Source organism: Pelodiscus sinensis, chromosome 9 (assembly GCF_049634645.1).
Source record: "Pelodiscus sinensis isolate JC-2024 chromosome 9, ASM4963464v1, whole genome shotgun sequence".
Lineage (NCBI taxonomy): Eukaryota > Metazoa > Chordata > Testudines > Trionychidae > Pelodiscus > Pelodiscus sinensis.
Window position 1 is genome coordinate 59926768 of NC_134719.1, and position 23242 is coordinate 59950009.

General features: G+C 45.2%; 1 protein-coding gene across 2 annotated transcripts in view; it reads right to left on the minus strand.

The window, feature by feature from the left end:
- FAM20B (FAM20B glycosaminoglycan xylosylkinase) overlaps positions 1-23242 on the minus strand; it is a 39859-nt gene that overhangs the window by 14812 nt on the left and 1805 nt on the right. Inside the window, exons 2-6 of one of the 2 annotated variants that reach the window (XM_075936860.1) lie at positions 21882-21941; positions 10087-10613; positions 6529-6615; positions 4464-4573; positions 2391-2562 (exon numbers count right to left, since the gene is read on the minus strand). In XM_075936860.1, coding sequence (XP_075792975.1) covers positions 2391-2562; positions 4464-4573; positions 6529-6615; positions 10087-10463 — 746 coding nt within the window. In that variant the 5' untranslated portion in view covers positions 10464-10613; positions 21882-21941. Of the gene's footprint in view, positions 1-2390; positions 2563-4463; positions 4574-6528; positions 6616-10086; positions 10614-19508; positions 19664-21881; positions 21942-23242 lie in introns of those variants that run through there. The other variant, XM_075936859.1, reaches the window with a different exon arrangement.

Here is a 23242-nt window from a genome sequence, read left to right on the forward strand (position 1 = left end):
GAGGCAGAAAGGATAGAACATATGGAACATATGTATATTTCTTCCTCTACTCCTGAAGACAGGTTTCCAAAGAGTAAAAGCCGCAATATAGTTAAGTCGATGACTAAAGAACAATGTTATTTGATCCTATCCGCATGAGCAAAAATAAAGTATTTTATAACATAAGGATTGTGGTTAGACCTGGAGCCTGTCTACAAAGTATGGTAATGAATATTATGGAAGAGGGATTTCTGAAGTGCACCAAAATGTTGCGTATTAATAGCCTGTGTAGACCCTGCTGGTGTGCTTTAACATGCTAGTGCACACAATGGAACTTATAGTGCCCACTAGCACAGTTGACAATAAATGAACAACACCTTAGTGCACTTAAAAATTGTGCTCATGTAGTGTGCATTACACCATCATGCAAACAATCTCTAGGTCTCATTCCAACATGAAAATACACAGCATGAATGGGACCTCTAAGTTGAGAAATAACTTAACAAAAGCAAAATGTTTCCTGTTCTTTTTTCCACAAATACACAGAAAAGTGCTTAAGTGCTATACTAGGACCTTCTTGGTGGCTCTAAAACTTACTTCTCACAAATCAACTAACTGTGTCAGATCAATGGTCTACCTAGCCCATTATTCTGGCTTCTGACAGTGGCCAATGCAAGACAAGATGCTAACTTTCTAGTAGTCAAGACCCATTTAAAGGCTGAAGAAGTCTAGTTGGGTATTTTAAGATACCAAAACTCTCTGACAAAGCCACCAGTTCAGATTCTTTCTATGAATAGCCAGCTAGTTAAAAGCTGATGGAAATAGCTTAATAAAAAAAAATCTAGCTCAGCAAACAGATTTCAGGTACTAAAATTGTCTTTCTGGTCACACATCTTGAGATCAACACTTGGAAAAGTTTACTGAGCTTGAAATCAGTTGGGCTCATCTTGGCAAAGTGTTTGTCTTAAAGAGTTGTTGAGATACTGTGTCTGTCTTATAGCTGTAAAGCCCGCACTTTTCCCTAATAAGTGCTCTTCAGACATGGGTCCAGATCCTTATACATGTTGCTCATATACAAACTAACAAAAAACTTTTCAGTTCTAAACTATTTAAGATTAGATGTACTTTGCAGAAAATACACAAAAAAAGCATTTTTTTAAATAGGAAAGAACTGCATCTCTGCACAAAATCTCCCTTAAAGTCACCAAAGGTACTCTGGTATGAAAGCTTTTGAGACAGGTCCACAACACAAAAAACAGAACCAATCAAAATGCATGAAATTGGGCAAAAAGGCTTCTAGCTCAATGTCACAGGATTCTGTTGAGCCAAACAGGTTCAAAATATGAAAGAAAGCCTCAACAGTGTGAGATAAGCAGCAGAGATTCTGCAGTGAACATGGATATGACTGAGATACTCACTGACTTGCGTAGCAAGTTACTTTCCAGGGAAGAAGTAGGAAAAGCAAGCCACCCAGCATTCCTGGATACCCATTGGATTTCTTACCTCCCCCTCAAATTAAAGCTTATTCCATTAGAGGCCTTCACTAGTAGATTTGGTTCAAGAAAAATGATTGAAAATTCCTTTGGATCTTATGAACACTGCTCTTTAAACAGCCCGTCACAGCTAAGTGCTGCAAAGATAATTATACAGGCAGTCACCGAGTTACGCGGATCCGACTTATGTCGGATCCACAGTTACGAACGGGGCCCTCCCTCTCCCTGGTCTCCAGTAGACCAGGGAGAGGAAGCAAAGCGGCGGAACACGCGGGCAGCGGACAGCCCAGACGCGTCTGGGCTGTCAGTTGACCGCGTGCTCCGCGGCTTTGCTCTGCTTTGCTCCCCGTCCCCCTGGTCTGCAAAGCAGGCTTTGCTCTGCTTTCCTCGGGGACTGCCTGTATAATTATCTTTGCAGCACTTAGCTGAGACAGGCTGTTTAAAGAGCAGTGTTCATAAGATCCAAAGGAATTTTCAATCATTTTTCTTGAACCAAATCTACTAGTGAAGGCCTCTAATGGAATAAGCTTTAATTTGAGGGGGAGGTAAGAAACCCAGCAGCACCCCAGCTGCTCTGCCCCAGGCATCCCCAAGTCAGCCGCTGCTGAAACTGACCAGTGGCTGACTACAGGAAGCTCCTGCCCCGGGCTTCCTGGAATCAGCCGCTGATCAGTTTCAGCAGCAGCTGACTTGGGGATGCCTTGGGTTCTTAAGTTGAATCTGTATGTAAGTCAGAACTGGCGTCCAGATTCAGCCGCTGTTGAAACTGATCAGTTTCAGCAGCGGCTGAATCTGGACGCCAGTTCCGACTTACATACAGATTCAACTTAAGAACAAACCTACAGTCCCTATCTTGTACGTAACCCGGGGACTGCCTGTACTCTGAATTGCTGCAGTTGGCCTATGGGTTTCTTATACCTGGCCAGTTTGCCTTCACGGTAAGTCCTTCCCCAAGGATGCCGGTGCTTCTGAAGAGGCCAGACATCTGGCAGCCATAGTGTGACTGACCCCTCCATGGTGTCTCCATCAGCACAAGCTGGTTCTGTTTCTCGACAATAGTAGCACTTCCCATAGAAACATGTACTGTTACCTTCAAAACAAAAAACACATCACAAGAACAGCAGTAAATCAATGGAAGCCCAAACAAGAGAGAGCAACACCTTGAAGAACCTTTAGAGAGATGTCTACCAACAAGTCCATCAACAGGAGTTTATTTTATTTGGCCTTCTCTTCCTTTTCTCAATGGGAAACCAAAACTTCTCTTTCTTTTGGAAAGAAGTTCCACATGGAGAGAGAATCATCAGGAAATCATTCATTTTTGACAAGATGAATAGTTCACTTGAAAAGGATCCATTGACTAGACAAGGGAACGAACGAACGCACGCACACACGCACACCCCTACTGAAGAATAGTATTCAGTTTGCAAAGTCAAGCACTCAGATGTTACAAAATTCAAAAATTCCCTGTGCTCACATGCTCAGAGTAACAGACTGCATATGTGGGGTTGGGAAGGAATTTTCCTGCATGTCACATTGGCAGTGACGTGGGGGGAGTTTTTGCCTTCCCCTGCAGTATACGTGCTGCGGTCACTTGCTAGGATTATCTGGGCCTCTCCCCTTAAAGCATTTCCCTGACTCGGGCACTAATGCATCTCCCTCCCTCCTACTCTCTGTCTGTAGCACGTAACAGCCTGATTTAATTTCAGTTGTTGGGTATAGCATGAGAAGGTTGGTGACCTGTGATTACAGGAGGCCAGATTATATGATCTGGGGCTCCTTTTAGCCTTAAATTCTGTGACTAAGACATTGCACAATGAAGAGAAAATAAAATACTCAATTGTTATTGCTCATTAAGTGAGCACCAACATCCAGTGCAGTGAATGAGAGAGGGGTCTAGTGGAAAAAATAGTAGGCAATCATGTAATTAAAGGTTATATTGTATACATACATAAGGGTCAAATTAAGGTTGCATATGCATAATTAATGAGGCTTTTTTGCGCATTTTTTCAGGAAGAATGGCTCTTGCGCAAGAGGGGGTTTTTGTGCACGAAGGAGCCATTTAGACGGCTCCTTTTTGTGCAAAAGCCTCTTGCACAAAAACGGAGCCTCATTCATTATGCAAATTAGGCTCGGCAATATTCCACACAGCCTCATTTGCATATTTTTTGCGCAAAACAGGCACAGTGTAGACATAGCCTTAAAGTCTGGCAGAGTTATAAGCAACTGAAAACAGGGTCTTTTAACAGGAAGTGTCTGACAACCTTAATCCTAAAACGTGCTACCAAGTCTGCTTATAAAACATACATCAATACAATAAATTGTTAATGAACAGCTGTGTCTAAGTTTTCTGACAAAGAAATATGATACTTTATAATTTGATTAAGTACTAATAGCTGTAGCAGAGGGCATTTTCTGAGGCATAATGGCCACCTGGCAAGACTCTGCCCTTGAGTCATTTACCACACAAAAATACCCCATTAACATTACTACTAAAAACTAAAGATATGAAACTGTTCTGGGACACCTACTGATAAACATCTGATTTCTTTCTTATAATCATGTTGCTATGCCTGTTGGCACTACACAAATATCATCCATCACCATTTGGTATATTAGGAACACAGATCATTCCAGCCATCCATTCACTTTACTCAGAGTACAATATAATTCCATTTTTTAAATTCTGGTCTATCCTAAATTCTTCTTCCTGCTTCTGCTATTAGGAAGAAAATACTTATTCAAACAAATATCTGCAAAACAGAACATAAAAATGTGACAGGCGAACCAAAATATTTTTGTAGAATATTTTCCCCTTCCTTGCCCACCAAACAAGATTATACTAATAATAAATATCTCCAAAGGTTGGAAGCATTGTACCTGGTTCCTATATAGTAATTTAATTTCTACAACTATGCCAATTTCTCACTTTTTTGTGTGTGTGTTTACCATGCTTATTCTCAATGGGTTGCACAAGCCCTAGAACCCACTTACCCAGTGTCAGGAAGGTACTCAGCAACTGCTCTGTTGCAACTGGTTTGATCTCTGTACGTAGATTCACAAACCTGCCAATCACCAATGGAGCACGCCGAAAACCCAGAATTCTGGTTTGGGGAGGGAAGAGGGGTAACAAAGTATAAGAATTTGTAACAAGGCAGCAGTTTAAAAAAACAACACCACATCAGTTGTCCAAGCCACTGTGCAAATCAAAGATAATTGCATGACAGCAGGTGCTAAGCTCGGAACCTCATTAGAAATTAACCCTTCGCCATTTGTACCTCTAATCTTCTTTCAAGACAGCCAGGAGACTTTCCTTTGGTGAAGAAAGGCTAGATGTACCAGACTCCCCTTACAGAAACACTACCAGCAATGCTCCTATATTGACCTGACTGGTCACTACAGGGTAGCATTAGATGCACCTTTTCTTCAAGGGACAACTATAGTGTCTTCACAGAACTCAGCCTGGGAAATGAGACCTCAAATCACAAGTCTCTCATGTAGTGGCACAAAGCAAAAACTACAGGGCCTTGGGCTGGCCACATGAAAAGATAATTTACAGTAATCCCCGGAAACCAGCCAATAAACTCTGTCTCAGTTCAGTTAAACTTGAGAGCAAACAAGTTGGTTTGAGAGAGTGGGTGAATAAAACACAAAGACATTTAGAAATACGCAAGAGGTCAGAAAGTAAGCACAAGTCTGTCACCGAGTTCTGTTCCTGTGTCTGTTCGGCTTACTATGTGACCACAGACAATTTGGGTGCTTAGGGTGAGATTTCCAAAAGCACCTAAGTAAGCTGGAAGTATCATTCCAAGTTGTACTCCTAACTCACTTACACATGTTTGAAAGCCCCACCCTTAGCCTTTGTGTCTCAGTTGTTCCCTTTGTAAAATGGAAATACTCTAAGAGGTACTACTAATTCTTTAACATTTATAAACTGCTTTTAGCTCCTCAGACAGAAAGCCCAAAAGAAGTGCAAAGTATTATTCAAAATCGGCAAAGAAGAATGTTCATCTTAATAAATCACTCTTGAGAGATATAGGTTAGTATCCTATATTTACACTACAGCCTGGATCCATGCTCTGAGATCTATTCACCGGCAGTCAATTTAATGGGTCTAATTAAGACTAGGGAGATTAAAATGTGTTTGTAAGTGCGGGGAGCCGGCTTAAAAAAGCTGGCTCCCCATGAGTACCAGCTCCCTACTGCCTCCCCCGTGCTGCTGTCTCTGATATAGAGGCAGCAGCATGGGGGAGAGGGGCTGTGTGTAACCGTGAAAGTTAACCAATGAGCCCAGGTTCATCAATTAACCGTTTATACTTTAGCATCCCTAATTAAGACCTGCCAAATCACACACAAATAGCTCTACAGTTGATCCTCCAAAGTATAGGAGTAGTTAATTTCCCACCCCTCAGGGTGAATTACTCTGCATTTACCATCAATATACTTCATTTGTCGTCATGTTGCCCGTTCACCAACCTTGATAAGGTCCTTCTGATATGCTTCACAGACAGTCTTCTGTGGATTTGGCTAACCTAAATAGCACTATAGTAGCTGAAATAATTGCTTTCACACTGCTCACTCCCCTTCCTAGATTACTGATAAATATACTAAACTCAAGAGGTAGTACAGAACTTTTAGGCACCCTCATTCTTCACTTTTTGACAAGATGAAAATTGACACACTATTCTCTCAGTCTCTTGGTCACTTTTTGATCCATGACAAAATTTTACCTCTTACCCCATGACCTCCTTTAGCAGTCTCTGGTGAGGGATCCAATTAAAATCCTTTGAAAATCTATGTAATCTGTGCCCATCTTGTTCTCCTTTATCCATTACTTTGCTGACATGTGCAAAGCATTCTAATAAATTAGGGTGATACTATTTGCTTTTACAGAAACCTTGCTTATTGGATTCTATACTGTAATAATTTATAACATTATTTGTTCTACTCAATGAGCAGTTTGGAAATCAATGACTCAGGCACCCTCCCTGAAGTGAATTGGTGCAAAAAAATATCAAAACAAGAGAATAATTACATAGTTAACCCAATAGTTCCATACCTGTCCAAGTGAAAGGCTGCCACCTCCGCATTGTGTCTGTCATATCCAGCATATGGCTCTCCTTCTACTACATAGTCTCTGGCATATCTGTAATTGCAATGAATGATGGAAGACAATGATTGATGAGGGATTCTCCTCAGTAAAATTAAGAGCCAAATGAGCAAGAATCATATTGAAATGAAATTGGCTCTGGGTCACACCTACAAAATAATTTCTTGCAGGAGAAGAGATGAGTTTAGTGAGATTAAAGAAGGTAAAGATTAGTAGTGGTTTCTGATATTTTCTGTCTTATCTATCTACTTTCCTAATGGTTCATAACACACCCTGGGCCCCATGCCAGCAGCTCTAGTGCGACCAGGGACAAGCGCTAGCGAGTGTTGTACACCCTAGTATGAGAGCCTACAAGAGATACAGCCACGCCAGAGAAGCTGCTGGTGTGGGGTGCTTGCTCCTGGGAGAAGAGCCCACTAGACCACTGCTTTCATTGCAATAATTCCCAGTAGAGCCCACCAACTCTGTGGATATTGATTGATACCCACAGTTTCAGAATTTGTATCTGCGCAGGCTCCAGTGTTTTGACTGCCTGCTCAACCTGTTAATTCTCAAGCAGTCCTTCTATATTCAATCAGAAAGATGGTTACATGTTTACACATGGGGGAGGGAGCCAGTGCACATGGGGAGCAAGCTTTTAAGCCTGAGCCCATAGGTTAACCTTCACGGTTCTATGCAAGCCTCTCTCCCCCACCCCACCCGTGAGGGCTTGCATGTAACCACGAAGGTTAACCGATAAGCCCAGGCTTATTGGTTAACCGTGTAAACGTGTATACCAACACATCCCTATTGACAACCTGATATGGAGCTGAGGGCAGGCAACTGCTTAAAAACTTCCTGAATCCTATGTAAAGAAGGCAAGAATAAACCCCTACAGCCTTGCAAAAAAATTCCCCTCTGTATCCTCTCTCTTCTCTCATACGCTGCACACCACCACAAACTATGCGGCACTCCTAAAAACATTCCTGGATGTACATGTCCTTGATGTGTACAGCCATTCTGCCTGCCTGTACAGGGTCGTCCCATAACTGGAATGAGATTTAAAGCTTTGTGCACTGCTTTAAGGCACTCAGTTATTTTAAAGGCACTACAGAAATACAACACTACAGGATGAGCTACTGTGCAAGTTGTATCACCACCACTTCAGCGCCAAAAGTTCCAAACAAGGCGTGAATGTGGCCATTAGAGAAATGATACTAGAAATTCCAGCAGTCCACCTTTTCCCTAAGGAAAGTTAGTTTAAAAGGCATTACAGGCATATATGTCACAAAATAAACTCTATAGGAGAATGAGAAAACGTTCAACTGAGGCAGAAATGTAATTTCCCAATTGACAAATACAAGGAAGAACATAAAACACTACCTTCCACTGCTAGCACTACAGCCTTCTAGGTCTGGTTTGAGAATGATCAATTTCCACTTTTTGAAACTCCACCTCCTTCTGCCCCCATGTCTTGCTTTCCCGTAAGGCATGGGCTCCCAACCACAAGTCCACGGCCTAGTGCCCGGCTGCGAACCACTGGCTGTTGGGCATGGCACTCTGCCAGGCCACGCCCAGGGGGCAGGGCCAAAGCAGAGCAGGGTGGTGTGCAGCACCAATGGCAGGTGGACAGGGGTGTGGAGGAGGCAGTGTGGAGCCTGTGCAGCCAAGTGTCTACTGGGCCAAGGTGGAGTGGGGCAGCATGTGGCCCCGCAGGCAGGTGGACAGGGGCATGGAGGAGGCAGTGTGGAGCCGGCACAGTACGGCCCCTGGCTCCTGCAAGTGATGTCAATCAGGCAGACGCAGCGCTCCCATCAGCACTCGCATGCCAAAATTCAAGCAAGCAGAAGGGTGCGGGGAGCAGGGCAGCTGGGGGAATTCTAGAACCCGGGTTCAACCATCTGCCCGACTTGCACCTCCACCTGCCGCTAGCAGCACTCAACCAGGTTCGGCAGGCGAGAGGCAGTGGAGGCGGCTGGTTCAGGTCCCAATGAGGGAGGGGAGGGAGCCGGTCCCCAGGAGAAGGTCCCAGCCTGGTTTCTCTCTGGTGGGGAGAAAGCTCAGTGGCCGCACTATTGAGTGTGGTGCCTTGAGGAACAGGCAACCCTCCCAGTAGAGGCCTCGTGGGATTATTGGGGGCCCCCCTTACAGTGGGCTGTGGGGGACAGGATCCTTCTCTGGGTGCCTGCAGAAGGGCCTTGTTCAGTGTGGGAGTGAAGGGCCCCGCGTGCCGCACAAGTCTTCCCACACCCCCCCACAGCATGGGATGCGTAGCGAGGAAGAAGGCAATTGGTCAATTTAACCTAGTTACTAAGTTATAGCACCCCCAAGTCTTCATCTATCCCCAATCACTGGCTTTGCAAGCCCCTGTTCTTACTAATGGTTCTTTTTTCAGGGTGACATGAACCACAAAGGGCAGCAACTATGCCCAGCTTTACAAAGTTACACTGTGAAAGTCTCTATAAACAAAATTCTGACAGGTATACCAAAAAAGAGAGACATTCCTCTCATCTCAGTGTGGGTGATCTGAAAGTCGCATTTCTAAGAATAGCAAACAATACTGAGATTTATTTATTTTTTGTAAATTTAACAATTGTAAATACTGGTGAACCTGGGTTATTCTACATTTTTCTATTAAGTTCTCATTTATTTTAATACAATTTTAAGACTAAGATATAAAGTCACATTTTGCTCTGGATACAGATAACAGTCCACAAGCTATTACAACAGCACTGCTGGGTAAAATTTCTCCTCCTCCTTTCTTCAAAATACGTTAGTCTTGTCTTTCCCCTGTCCCCCACCATTTACACATGTAATTTTTTGCTTGATGAGAAACCTGTTTTAGTTGACAGAACAATCTCTATTTGAATACCATGAGGCATACTGAATAAATTCATGTAATCAAGGGAATCTTGTACTCTAGCCTCGGCCCGGCCCCGAGCTGGCGCAAAGCAGCCAGCTTCAGCTCCAGCAGCTGCCATGTGGCGGACAGCTGCCGCAGCTGAAGCTGACTGCTCGTGGCGGCTCTGAGGACTGGGGTACATATTTTGGTGGACTGGTAACATTTTATTTGCATAGTCACATTACCGATCCGCCAAAAACTTGTGAATAGGTTTGCTAGTCCGCGGTATAAAAAAGGCTGGGAACCACGGCTGTAAGGCACCCATACCATGGCAACTAGCCTCTCACTGTGGAATACAACACCACTCCTCTTCGGGTATCAGCCATCTGGCTTGCAGACAGCGATCAAACCTTCCATTGCTGAACACTGGCTTCTGGCCAACCGTGTTGATTAGGCCTCTGAACTACAGAGAGGTTGGTTTGGACATTAACGCTGAACATCTCAGGCTCAGCTGGCAGCCAAGCTGAATATTATCAGATCATCAGTATGGCTCCATTCCATCTTCTAAATACTACATTGCATCACATGCAATATGGACATATTGGTTTATAAATCAATGAATCAACAGGGAAGGGGGAAAAAAATCTAGAAAGCTGTTTTAGCCAGTCACTGATGGGAATAATTACCTCTTAGGTTTGAAGACCACTTTCTGTCCCCCTTCAAGTATTAGCAAAGCTTTCAGCTGGGTCCCTTTGTAGCCCACATCTGCTTTTATAATTTTCTTGGTAGCCATGGCATGCATAACAGCCCCTAGCTCTGGTGTCTCCTCAGGGTACACTTCCCGTGGTACCACCCACTGGGCAGCAATCTCCCAAGGGGACTGCAGCGTATGATCAAGTCGCGGATCTAGCTCCACTCGTAGACTTGCCATCATGCGGTGAAAGGCACGCTGATCCTCCCGGTTGGCAGCTGAAGTGTCCAAGTTGTCAATGAGGAAAACTTTTGTGAAAATGAAGATGACAAGGAGAATGGCCAGCAGCACCACTCGCTGCTTTAACTTCATGGTGACCTTCAACCTTTTCCCCTGACCCTCTCCTTCCAAGGGCTATAGGAAGTCTATTAGAGATCAGGGTGAGGAGGAGGATATCAATGCATTTCATTCATAACTTTCACTCTTGTGGACCTATCCTTACTGACGCATCTTCTGGTACTCCTACAAATTAAGAATAATAAAAAAAATTACTTCACAGGTACATATTTCTCCAGTACCATCAACTCCAAAGCTGTTTTACTAAGCACGTTAAAGAGTTGCTGCCCTTGCACCTTGTCCCAAAATTTCCTGTGAATTTTTGTGATTTCACAATCCCATTTTCCTCTTACGTAAATACTCCACTGTCACTGTGTGAACAACCCTACGCCGCCTCCCCTCCCCCCCCCACACGGGAAATGGACTGATACTGTTGAACCAAAGTTTTTATATATGCCTGCCAAATATAGGAGAAAAAAAAATCTTTTATTGCACTTACAAGTAACAATTGAAATTATTGTAACTACAGAGGAGGGAGGAACACTTGGAAAGAATTATCACAATTTATAGCAGAAAAAACATGTTTAAAAAAAAATCTATGGTCCCTATATCAGCTCCAATTTTTCCGCACTGCCCCAAAGAAAAATCAGAAGCATGACATCTATTCCAGTGTATTAAATCCATCTTTCATAAAAGGCTGCAAATGTGATGGCCAAAACATTTCCAGAACAAAACAAACAGAGAAGATATAAATAATAGACAATCAATAGCCTCACAGACACAATGGAAGAAAAAACCCACCACCTTGTTCTGAAACCTCAGCTAGGAGCAACTATGCTGTGGCACATCTGTGTCTTCATATTTAAGACAGATGCAAGACATCTCCCTATTCAATGAGTCCCTGCTGATAAATCGTTGTCAATTAAGGCCCATCTAATGAGCAGTTAATCAAATCTAGTTAAATTAAGTCAGGAAAAGAATATTCCTACATTATTAATTAAACAAACCAGAACGCAAATGAGAACTGACACTACATCACCATCACTGTGGGACACTTCTGGAGCTAACAGCAACTGCACATAGAAAATGTGAACTAAATTCTTCAAAATGGCCACGAACTGCATCTTGAGCTATAGTAGGACTAAGCAATCAATAAATGGATAAGGCAGTAGTTACTTATTTAAGAAATAAGTAATATGTTGGCACTTGCTTAGTTATTTTATTAATCTACAACACAAGGGCAGCCAAGCGCATCCCACTGGCCAAATGCAGATTACAGCCACCCTCATCTTCAGCATGAAAGTTGTGGCCTAACTGCTCAGATTAGGATGGAGTGAGGAGGCCCAGTAAGAGTTTGCAGGCCATAAACCCAGCCTTGAAGAGAGGAGGGTAGCTGCAAATCTTCTTTGTTCTAATTAGAAAGATATCCTTGGGCTCCTAGCAAGTCACCACTGCTATCCTCAGCAAGGCATAATAGGAGCACTCCCTGTATAAAATATTCATGTCAGATTAACAATGTAAAATGGGAGACCACCTACTGATGCACTTCTAAACCAAATTACAAAGTTAGTGTTACAAGCAGTTCCACAGTTCCAAAAGAGCTCAATATTTTGAAACTGACTCCTTTAATGCACAGCATAAGAAACAGTAACTTTAGCCCCATCATTTCCAGTTTGTCTCATTCCTGATTGTGCTCATTTCTGGTTATACATCTTGCTTCTCAAACACTTTTAACAGTCTCATTTGCAGATCTTAGTATATAAACAATGTCATTATAAAGGCAGCTTGCATGCAGCTCACATGTGAATAATTTATTTAATGTGATTAGTCATTCTCCACACCAAAGTCCATGAACTAAAAAGGAGGCCAAGTGCCCGTGCTGGCACTATAGATATCTTATCTACATAATACTTATCTGATCTGTTAGTTATATAAAGCACCTCTATTGGTATTGAGCGGAAATGAGTCAGGAAGTTCACAAAGAACTAAATTAATTAGGAATTTTAGTTTATCTAGAAAGAGCAGGATTTCTCTACACAGAATGTTTGGGATATACAGGTCCACAATGGGAATCAGCAGTACTGATAGCAAACATTCATCTGACTAAAAAGGCCACTCTCCAGTGTTGGATACCGGGATTATTTTCACTGATACCATTAGGTCAAATATAGTATACTTGAGTTGCTGGGCTCAAACTAGTTGGAGTGACCACACTGCAGAACACCAGTCAAAGGACACAGAGTGATTAGATTAACAGGTGATGAGTTGTAATCAGGTGTTGTATCCTCCTTGCATTACACTCCTAGTGCTTCAGCAGAACTTGAGCTCCAATCACCCCTCCACTTCCAGCTAACTAGCTCAAACTTAAAACACCACTTAATTTGAGCTAGAGATTTGTGGATGGATGGGAGTCAGGTTAGGCCCTCAATCTAACATTGCCGTGAATACAGCTTCCCAAGACATTAGCATGCTCATCTTGAACTTAACAAAAAAAGACCAAGCAGATTAATATGAATGCAATTTTACCTTTAAACTCACCATGTTTTCTGTCTTTATTTCACTTCATTTTAAATATAACTACTATAGGAGCTTTCTTTCTTTTTGTTTCCTTTTTAAAAGTATCTCATAAGTTTATGAGAATTGACACTGGACCCTACAGACCATGTCAGAACCATTATCTATAATGAAAACACTTAGGCTTTATTTATCCAAATACTGGACAGATTAAAGCACTTGGTGAAAGAGTGAGAGACTCTAAAATCGAAGCACTTGTGTATAAGAGGCATGATTCTTTGGAATGCTGTGCAACCACAGATTCCTTTGAGTTACATGGGAGCTGGTGGTATTAAAAAACGTTTAAAAATCAGCCCACTTATTCAGGCACCTACGCTGCCCTTCACTGGTATCTCCCTTCTCTCCAAGCCTACTGTGTGTATTAATTGGTATTCAATAAAAACATACTCTGTGAAAGATAGCCATTCTTTATTGGTCTCCTACGCACGGTGATTGCTGTTGGAGTTAATACACAGCAGCAATCTGATCATCTGCTGAGAAATCATGGTCAAGAATCATCAAAATTTGAATGAAAGGCAGCAAGTTAAGAAAGCAGGACAGAATGCTGTAACACACGACTGGATTTCGTTGTCAAAATGGTGCCTCAAAGACTCCCTGATTTGAACTGTTCCCCACTGTGCTCTTCTACTAGCCCTGGTATCTGGCTGCTCAAAAATCAGCTGCCAGGTGATCCACCTCCATGCTCCACCACAGGGGAAACTTTTCACCCTTCACCTCACAAATATTATGAAACACACAGCAGGGTGCTATGAAATTGTGAATATTTTCCTCACATAGCTCACAACTGCCATAAAGACAGCCCAGTGGGCTTTTAATTTGCCAAACGCATAGTCTAAGATCATTCTGCACCTGCTCAGCTTATTGTTAAGGCGCTCCTTGCTGCTGTCCAAGTTTCCCATATAAGGTTTCATGAGCCCCAGAAGTAAGGGGCATTCTGCATCTCCCAAGGTCAGTATAGGCATTTCAACAACCCCAATTTGAATCTTCAGGCCTGGAAAAAGTGTCTCTGCTTGCAGCTTTCTGCACAGCCCAGCATTTCTGAAGATGCACCTTCCCAAATCACTAATAAAGTGACCACAGATATCCACAAATGCCTGCAATACTGAAGAAGTACTCTTTTCTATTGATGTACTCTGTCACAAGATGGTCCGGGGCCAAAACTGGGATAGAAGTGCCATCCATCACCTTGCTAAGTTAGGGAACCCAACTGCCACAAATCCATCCACTGTTTCACGCACACTGCCAAGACTGATAGCCTTTCCTAGCAGGATACAATTAATGGCCCTGCTTTCTTACATTAATGCTGTCCCAATGATGAACTTTGACTCTCAATTCATTTGCAACCGACCAGTAGCAAATTGGAGTCACCACTTTGCTTCTTCATGGAGAGGGCAGCTCTCATTTTGGGGCCCTTGTTTTGCAGTTCCAGGAAGATGACTTTCATATCTGAAAGTTCTAGAGCCACTGTTCGTCACCCCAGACATGCATAAGTGTGATCCCACCCACCATTCTGTGCTTGTTTCCTGAGTCCAAAAGAGACAGTCCTTCACATCCAGCTGCTCCATGAATGCCAAAAATCAATCTGGTGTTGTATCTTTCCATGGCTCAACGCAGGTTTGGCACCTCTGTGTTCAGATGGGGTGTTCATGTTATACTGCATGACCAGTTGTCATATGTTCATCACAGTGACCACAACAGCAGAGAGCAGAGCAAAATCCATCCTTTCAGATAGAAGTGGCAGGTGCACAGTAAACGGAGACTGCTGAAAAATGCTACAACACACAATCTGAAGCCCAAATAACAGGATAGAAAAAATGAATCATGGGACGTTAAACCCACACCATGATGTGCTGTGATTTATTCTGCCTTCCCAGAACACCTTGCTACAGGAGGTGGTGAGTTGCACAATGGGATATCATGCATAGTGTACTGCTTTCTCTGTCGATGCTAAAATGCAAATTGTGGATGCATTCTGCTGACACAAGCATTGTAAGACCATGGCTCAAGCTATGTAATCATACCAGTTTTTGATAATTGGCTTAACTTTTGTTGAGAAAACTCTGTAGCGCATACCAGGTCTGAGAAGTCCTTTCACTCTCTGTTCTTATCTCTAGTAACCATGCTTATTAAACAAAAGGCACAGTTCAAGAGTTCTGTTACCCAAGTAAACTCCATTTATACACCCCAGGAAGAAAAGAATCACCCTCCTCACGTGTTATCACATCATCATGCCTCAGAAAAACAAATTAAATATTTGAAAATAAAAACAATGCCAGGTTTCTAATACTGCTTTTTACGACATTCCCATAGATATTTTCTAATGGATTTCAACTCTGCTTCTAGACAGTTCCACATTATTTGTAACTACCAACCCTTCCTACACCCCATGCCTGTATTATAGCACTTTTAAAACACCAAAGCACATTCATTATTCACACAAACTTTGACTAAAGTTAAAAACAACAAATAGTCTAGTAGCACCCTAAATACTAACAAAACATGATGCTACTAGACTACTTGTTGTTTAAGTTTTTCCTGTTACAGACTAACTCGGCTACCCCTCTGAAGTTTTTGACTAAGGAATTCCCCCTCATTTATCAAATAAAAACATAGTACTTTCCTGCCAGTCTTGAAGGTTACTCGTGCTACAGCCAAACAGCAGCTATACCACCCCTTTCTCCAAAATGGCATTTATAGTAGCAGCACCATACTGTAGACAGTTCTCTGCTACTTGTAGAGGAAATGGAATCCATTTATATTCCTAAAACTAGAGGTCCTGCAACAGCCAACCACCTCCAAGCCAGCCCAGCACTACTTTCCAAACGGAAAAACAAACAGCAAGCACAGCACAACCCAAATTAGAATAGGGTTGTCAGTGGCTAACTGGTAAGCATCACCTTATTGGTGATGGTTACCGGTAGCCTGCCTGGGCTGGATCAGTCCCCACCCACCCAGAGTGTGGTAGGCCCAACCCAAGCATCCCACCTTGCCACGGGGTTCCAGCCTCGCTGGAGCAGCTCCTGCACTGTGGCCATGCAGCATCCGAGAAAGTATAATAGAACTGTATTTAGAGGGCAATACCATTATAGGCATAAGGTGCCTGTCACAATGTTATCTGGACACAGTTTACAAGGCTTTCACTAGGTTATGATGATTTTCAAATAAGAGAAATATTAAGACAGAACAGGGAGAGGCTTCATTAGTCAATTCTGGACCCAGAATTTCATAGCTCAGTCACATGAAAAAAGTTTGGCAATAAATGCATTGTACAACTTTTCATATGTGCTCACATGCATGCTTAAATGGACTTTTGTCTCCTCATAAGTATAGTCCTTCATAGTTAAAAAGTGGTATGTGTGTCTGCAAAAAGGATATGCAGCTAGCTATAAAGCAGATTTGCAGGGTTCTAAATACAAAATGTGTATCCACATCCGTATCTCTAAAAACGAACGTGGATATCTGTATCCAGAGATGTGTGAACATAAAGCAGGTATCTGCAGATCTGACGGGCTCTACTCCTAAGACCAAAACCTAAGACTGTCATTTTCATCTTGATGGTCCATCTTGCTCAGTGTCCTATCTGTGAAAGTGGCCAGTACCAGATCTTCAGGGTGAGAGAACAGAACAGGGCAATCATGGAGTGATCAACCCAGCTTCCACTCCCAGGTTCTAGTAGTTAGAGGTTTGGGGTCATACTGGGCATGGAGTTGTGTTCCTGACTATCTTCGCTAATAGTCATCGACAGACATATTCTTTTCTTTTTCAAACCCTGTTATACTTATGGACATCCTAAATAATATCTTACTACTAACTACTCAGCACCTTGTGTAAGAACATCCCGTTTAGAGGATTGTAAGGCTCAGCATAATAAATATGGGGAAATCTGTTGGAACCAAAAAAAGGTTTTAGTACAATTTAGTTTAGGGATGTTAAAATTCTTTATAATTCAGTCTGCAGACAATTCTCTGAGGCTGGGCCTATCCTAGAAGAAAAGCCTTCCATTGCACCTCAACCAGTGGAAGACTGAGGGGAAACAAGGTACTGGGGGGTCACCAGCATTTTAACATTATGTCATGGAAACCTGACACAAAGATAGAAATGTCAGTAACCACTGGCATTTTTTAAAAAAAACCCTCAAAACTCCCATTACTACTACTACTGGTGGAGCTATAAGAAAAGGAGTAATTTAAGGAGTCTAAAGTAGAAAAGGCCATACACTCATAGAAAATGACATGAATTTCCATCTTGGTTTGGTGTAGGAATGTCAATGTGTAGTCGACTATTCGGTTAATCGATAAGCCTAGGCTTATCAGTTAATCTTTGTTGACAACACACATCCCCTCCCCCCCACTTGCTGCCTCTGTACAAAGGGGGGTGGGGGGAGAAACAGGAGCTGAAGCTGGGGGAAGTTGGCTTAAAAGCCGGTTCCGTCCCAGCACCGGCTCCATGGTGCCTGCTGCTTCTATCAGAGGCAGCAGTGCAGGGATGGGGCAGGAGAGGCTACCACAAAGCAGTCTGTCAACAGCAGGCCCAACTTGCCTACGGACAGAGGCTGCTCTGTGTCTGCAGTGAGTCTAGGCCCACCATGGACAGAGGCTGGTTCCTGGCAGCAGCTTCTATCTGCAGGGGGTCTGAGCTTCCCACAGACAGAGGATTGCTGCTGGACCAGCTTCTGTCCTCAGAGAGCTTGGACACTCTGCAGATAGAGGCTGTTTCACGGCAGCCTCCCGTCCTGTCCTCCTCGCAGCAGCCTCTGTCTGAGGGGAGCTTTGACCCCTCCCCACCGCAGACGTGGGGAGCTGCTTTTTAAACTGGCAGACCGGCTCCTTATACAGGGGGAAGTGGGGCCCCCGGGGAGACTACAGCATAGTTGAGTAATTGCTAAGAATTTGTGAGGTTACTCGACTATTCAATTCCCTGATATCTAACATCCCTAGTTTGGTGTCAATGATGCTAAGAACAAATTCAGCTGACAAATAAAGAGATCCAACTGAGATATGAAAATCCATCTGCAATCTTATGTAATAATAGGCCCTATCCTGCCAGGTAATGAGCCTGCCCTATCTATACTAACCTCAACAGAAGCTGAAGATAGTAAGCACTTCTACAGAACCAGAAGCATAGATTCTGGGATCACATCTTCACAACAAATTTTGCTGACAACCTGCAGGACAGTACAAAAATCTACCTGGCTCTCCTGGGACTTTGGCTTGCAAGTGGCCCCAGAGAGTGTGGAGGTAAGGTAAAAATGGCAAAAAATTATTTGCATTTGTCGTAAGACACACAGTGTCTTGAGTGCCCATGAGGCTGGAAAAGACTGAACTGCACTCAATGCTTAGAGATACTTTTAAGTACTATAAAAATGATCATTTAACACAGTTTTAGCTAGACTAAGTCTAATGACAATAAAACAACCCTAACCTTCGTTGTAATGAGTTTGAGTCCTATGTCAGAAATTATTGGAGATACAAGACAGCACACAAGCAATTTCTTATTACTGAAGATTAGACCAGAGCAACTGGGGAAAGGTCCACTTTCCGCCTCCGAGATGGTCCCAACAATTAAAGAGATGGGGAACCTCAGGCACAGGGGCCAGATGTGGCACCCGGCTTACCTGGATTCAGCCCCCTGAGGCTTGGCCTTCCTTTCCAGCATTGGGGAGCTCGTGCTGGTGCTCCAGCCCCACCACTGTCTCCCTACAGGGCTAGAGCACAGGATATCTACTAACGTGGTCCCCCGAGGTTCTGGCATGTGAGAGGAGTGACGGGAATGCCTTTCTTCTTGTCAGTCGGGACCATGTCAGTGAGGGACTTGGGGGTTTTGGTTTGTTTGTTTTTTTTATTTCTCACCTCTGCGCGGCCCCAACTGATTTTTCTGTGGGTCAGTGGGGCCCCAAAAAGGTTCCCCACCCCTGAACTGAAGTGCACAGTCTAAGGAGAAGAGCAAAGAACCTTGAGTGGGAACTCCTGGGTTCTTTCTGTGACCGCCACCGACGGGCAGCATGACCTTGGACAAGGCATTTAGCAATGGTGCCTCAGTTTCCCCCCGACACGAGGGAGCCAGTGTCTTGCTAGTGCCTAGGGTTTTAATTGCGGCCTGTCAAGTGCTTTGAAATGTGACGAGACAAGGGGGCCCTGGCAGCATGAAATGTTACTCCGAGAGCTTTCCCAGTCAGATGGAGGCGATCCTCGGGGGGAGCGAGATCTCACCTCAGCGAGCGGGCGGGGGTCGGGAAACGCTCGCGGCCGCCCGGGGGAAGCTGCGCTAGGGACCCGCCCTGATGACAGGCGGCCAAGCCCCCTCCGGAGGGCGCCTCATCCCCTCAGGGGCCCTGGCGCGGGCAGGGGGGGCCCCACACGGCCCTGCCCGGGGGGGGCCCGGAGTCCAGACCCGCGCAAAGGGGGCGCTGCTGCCCTACGCGCCGCGGGGGGGCGTGTCCCCGCCGAGCCACGCAGGCAGCCCTGTCACCGCCGCGAAACCGGGCCCGGCGCCCCCGACCCCGCTCACCTGCCGCGCCCGGGAAGGCTCCGCCCGGCGCCATCCCCGGCCGGCGCTGCCAGTGCCAACGGCCCCGCCCGCGCGCTCCCCAACATGGTGGCGGCCCGGCAGCGCCGCGCGCCCCCCCGGCCGCCAATGGGGCCGCCTCATCCGCCGCTCCCGACCAATGGGGCCGCGCCTTTCCCCGCTGCCTCACCGACACGCCCGAATAGGGCAGGGCCTCTAACACGCCAGCCAATGAGAGCGGGTCGTTGACCTTCCCGCCCCCATCCCACCGCTGTTTCCTTAACAGCCAATAGGAGCGCGCCCTATTTAATGCCTAAGCCCCACCCACTTAACCCTTGCCTGCTTGAGGCAGCAGGAGGGGTGTGAAGAAGTGTCTAGGCCCCGCCCCTTCAAGCCAGGCCTCCTCCAATACAAATGCTCCACGTTTAAAGGGAGGCTGGCACTTTACTGAGGATTAGCTACAGCAGGGTGAGGCCACCTTAAGCCTGTAGGGGTTTAACTAAGCAACTTTATCTCCACCGTGGTAGTTGATTCACATTAATGTCCCGGAGCATCCCCATGTAAATAAACCCAAAAGGTCAACAGAGCACTGGTGTCTCCACCTTCCAATTACCCAGGAGCCACACCTGGCCCCCATCCCTCATTTCCAGATCCACACCAGTCTGAATCCCCTCCCCTAAGGCTACGTGTACACTGCAGGCTTCTTGCACCAGAATGGCCGTTCTTGTTCAAAAACTTGCTGAGTATCTACACTGCACTTGCGTTCTTGCACAAGTAAATTTACAGTACAGCGTCGGAACAGAGGGCTTCTTGCGCAAGAGCCCATGAGGAATAAGCTCTCTTGCGCAAGACCTCTTACGCAAGAAGGCAGTGAGGATGGGCATCAGAGGTTTCTTGCGCAAGAGAGCATACACACCGCCATGGACGCTCTTGTGCAAAAGCACATGGCAGTGTGGACGTGCTTTTGCACAAGAAATTTTGCACAAGAACTCTTGCACAAAACAGTTCTTGCCCAAGAAGCCTGCAGTGTAGCTGTAGCCTAAGTATTATTTTGCCTCAAAGAAAGGATTGTTCATTTGTAATAATAGGAGCATTGGAAAGGATGGGCAAGGAGAATGGAGATAGGGAAGGGGGAAGATTGGGACAAAGTTGGAAGGAGTGAGATGACTGGGACCAGGAAAGGCAAAGGAAAGGAGACACATTGGCTATGTGGGGATAATGCAACCACGGTGAGGGGTGAGCTATGGGGTGGATAGGAGATTGGATAAGGATAGGGAAAAGGTGGAAGGGACAGGTGGTGAGGGGGAGGGAAATGGAAGAGTCTGTCCAAAGCCTGGAATGGAACCCAACCTTCCTGAACCTTATCATTCCTCTGCTATCAGCAAATAACTGTGAAACCATCCGGCTGTGGGTCTCAGTCTCATCTCCCACAATCTACTACTGAGACCAGTTACTCTATTACAGTGGTCCCCAACCTTTTCAGGTTGTCAGGCGCCAGGGGGCGTGGCCGTTCGCCCGCCGGGCGCCAGGGGGCGGGGACACGTGCGCGCCCAGGGGCGGCCCCCCCAGCCACATGCCCAGGGCCGGGGCCCCCCCCAAGCACCGCGCGCCCGGGGGCGGCGCCTCCCCCTCCGCCGCCGAGCGTCGCACACCCGGGGCCGGCGTTCCCCCCGTAAGCGCTGTGCACCCGGGGCCGGTGCCCCCCCCCCCAAGCGCGCCCCTCCTCCCCCGCAAGCGCCCGTGCGCCATGTGCCCGGGGCCAGGCCAGCCCCGAGCACCTGGCGGGCGCATTCAAATGCCCCCGCGGGCGCCATGGCGCCCACGGGCACCGTGTTGGGGACCACGGCTCTATTAAATCAGGTCATAGGTGTCTGTATAGAGGGTGGTGTTTAAAGTGGGGAGGGGGCCCCAGGTCTGGCAGCTGGATGCAGCCCTTGGCTTGCCTGGCTGGGGCTAGGTATCCTTGAAATCCCGAAATATCTCCGCTGTGTAGAGATAGATACCCTTTGATTCTATTTCTCTCTCTTCCACCACGAGACCTTAGGCAAGCCATTTATCCTTTCCATGCTATAACATGGAGACTAATTATCCTCACCATACAAAGCTGTTATGATGCTTATATATCAGCTATAGAAAGCTATCGAAGTGACTCTGCTAACTAAGGGCAGAGGAGGTTAAATGGGTCCCATCCTTTCTCCGGAGCCCTTCAGACCCACAATTGTGCAGAAGACATCCCATTTGGGTCACTAGCAACCAGGTGGCATTCCACTTTCCCCAGTCATGATTATTTTGACTGTCAGGAAAGAAACTGCAAGGAAGAGGCAGAGACTAAAGCCATAACAAACATTACTATTAACAATAATATAAAATTAGTACCCTTACTGCTGGTTCTGGTCCACTTCCATTTTCAGCTTTGAGAGCATTCAATGGACCGTGCTGCAGAATGGCAAAAACATTTTTTATTAGTTTCAAAGTTATATGCCTAATAATATTGCACAACAGGAGATAAGAAGACTACATGGGGTGACTGTACATGCTTCAAAAACGTAAAATGCTTTAATCAAGCATAGGATTGCCAGCTGTCTAGCTTTCGACCAGAATGCCCAGTCGAAAAGGAACCCTAGCAGCTCTGGTCAGCGCTACTGACCAAGCTGGTGACAGTAGCACAGTGGGGCTAAGGCAGAGTACCAATCTAGAACAGTGGTGGGCAACCTGCAGCCCACTGGGGTTCCACCTGTGGCCCACATACCCCCCCCTCTTCCCCCATGCCTCTTGCACACTGGAGCTCCACCCTTACTTAATCCCACCCCTACCTCCTAGAACTTTCGGAGCAACACGAATCAGCTGATTCATGGCTGTTCAAGCTCTGGGAGGGAGGGGGAAGAGTGCAAACCGGGAGCGAATCAGGTGATTCATGGCACTCCAAAAATTCTGGGAGGGGGAAGAGCATCCCATCCCTACTCCTCCCCCTCTCTCTTCCAGCACTTTTGGAGTGCTGTGAATCAGCAAGCAGAACCCCAATGGGCCGCAAGTTGCCTACCACTTTCAATCTTCTGGCCCACTGCGACAAAGCAGGACCACTTATGCAGCCCACTCACTACCCTTGGTTTCCCATTCCCGCATTGGAACAACAATCAAAATAGTTCTAACAAAAAAGCCTTTTTCTTTTCAGAAAAACTATACTTTTAAAAATCTTTTGTAAAGTCACATTTCCTTGATGTTACTTGTGCTACAGGTTGTGAATCATCCTAACAGTTTCAAATAAAACATCTGCAAAATAGATTTTTTTTTTAAGAAACATGCCCTCAACTCCTACTCCATCTGCTTCATTTGCTAACAGTGCCCTTTCCACTTCTTCTGCTCTGCTTCTCTTGATAGCATGCATGGCCCTGACAGTTGTTTTCATATTGGTCTCCCCTTTCTTGATCCACTTGTTTCTTTTTTTCATTTTAGTACCAGTATTCAGGCAGAAATTCTTCCTTGTAGCACTGCTGCACGTGTGGGTCAGTCCAAATTTAACTCTTTCCATCCTCTTATCTGTCAGCATGCAACCCTCTAATGCTTTTGTTCCCAAATCATTGCTGACAGATGGGAAAACAAGCTTTTTAATATCACAACATTAAGTGTCTCCGTCATCTTATCTCACTGCAAGAATATGGAATACTTAATATTTAATTATTCCAGTTTGTTGAAACTAACTCCTAGAATAAGACAAGAAGATACATGAAAATATGAGA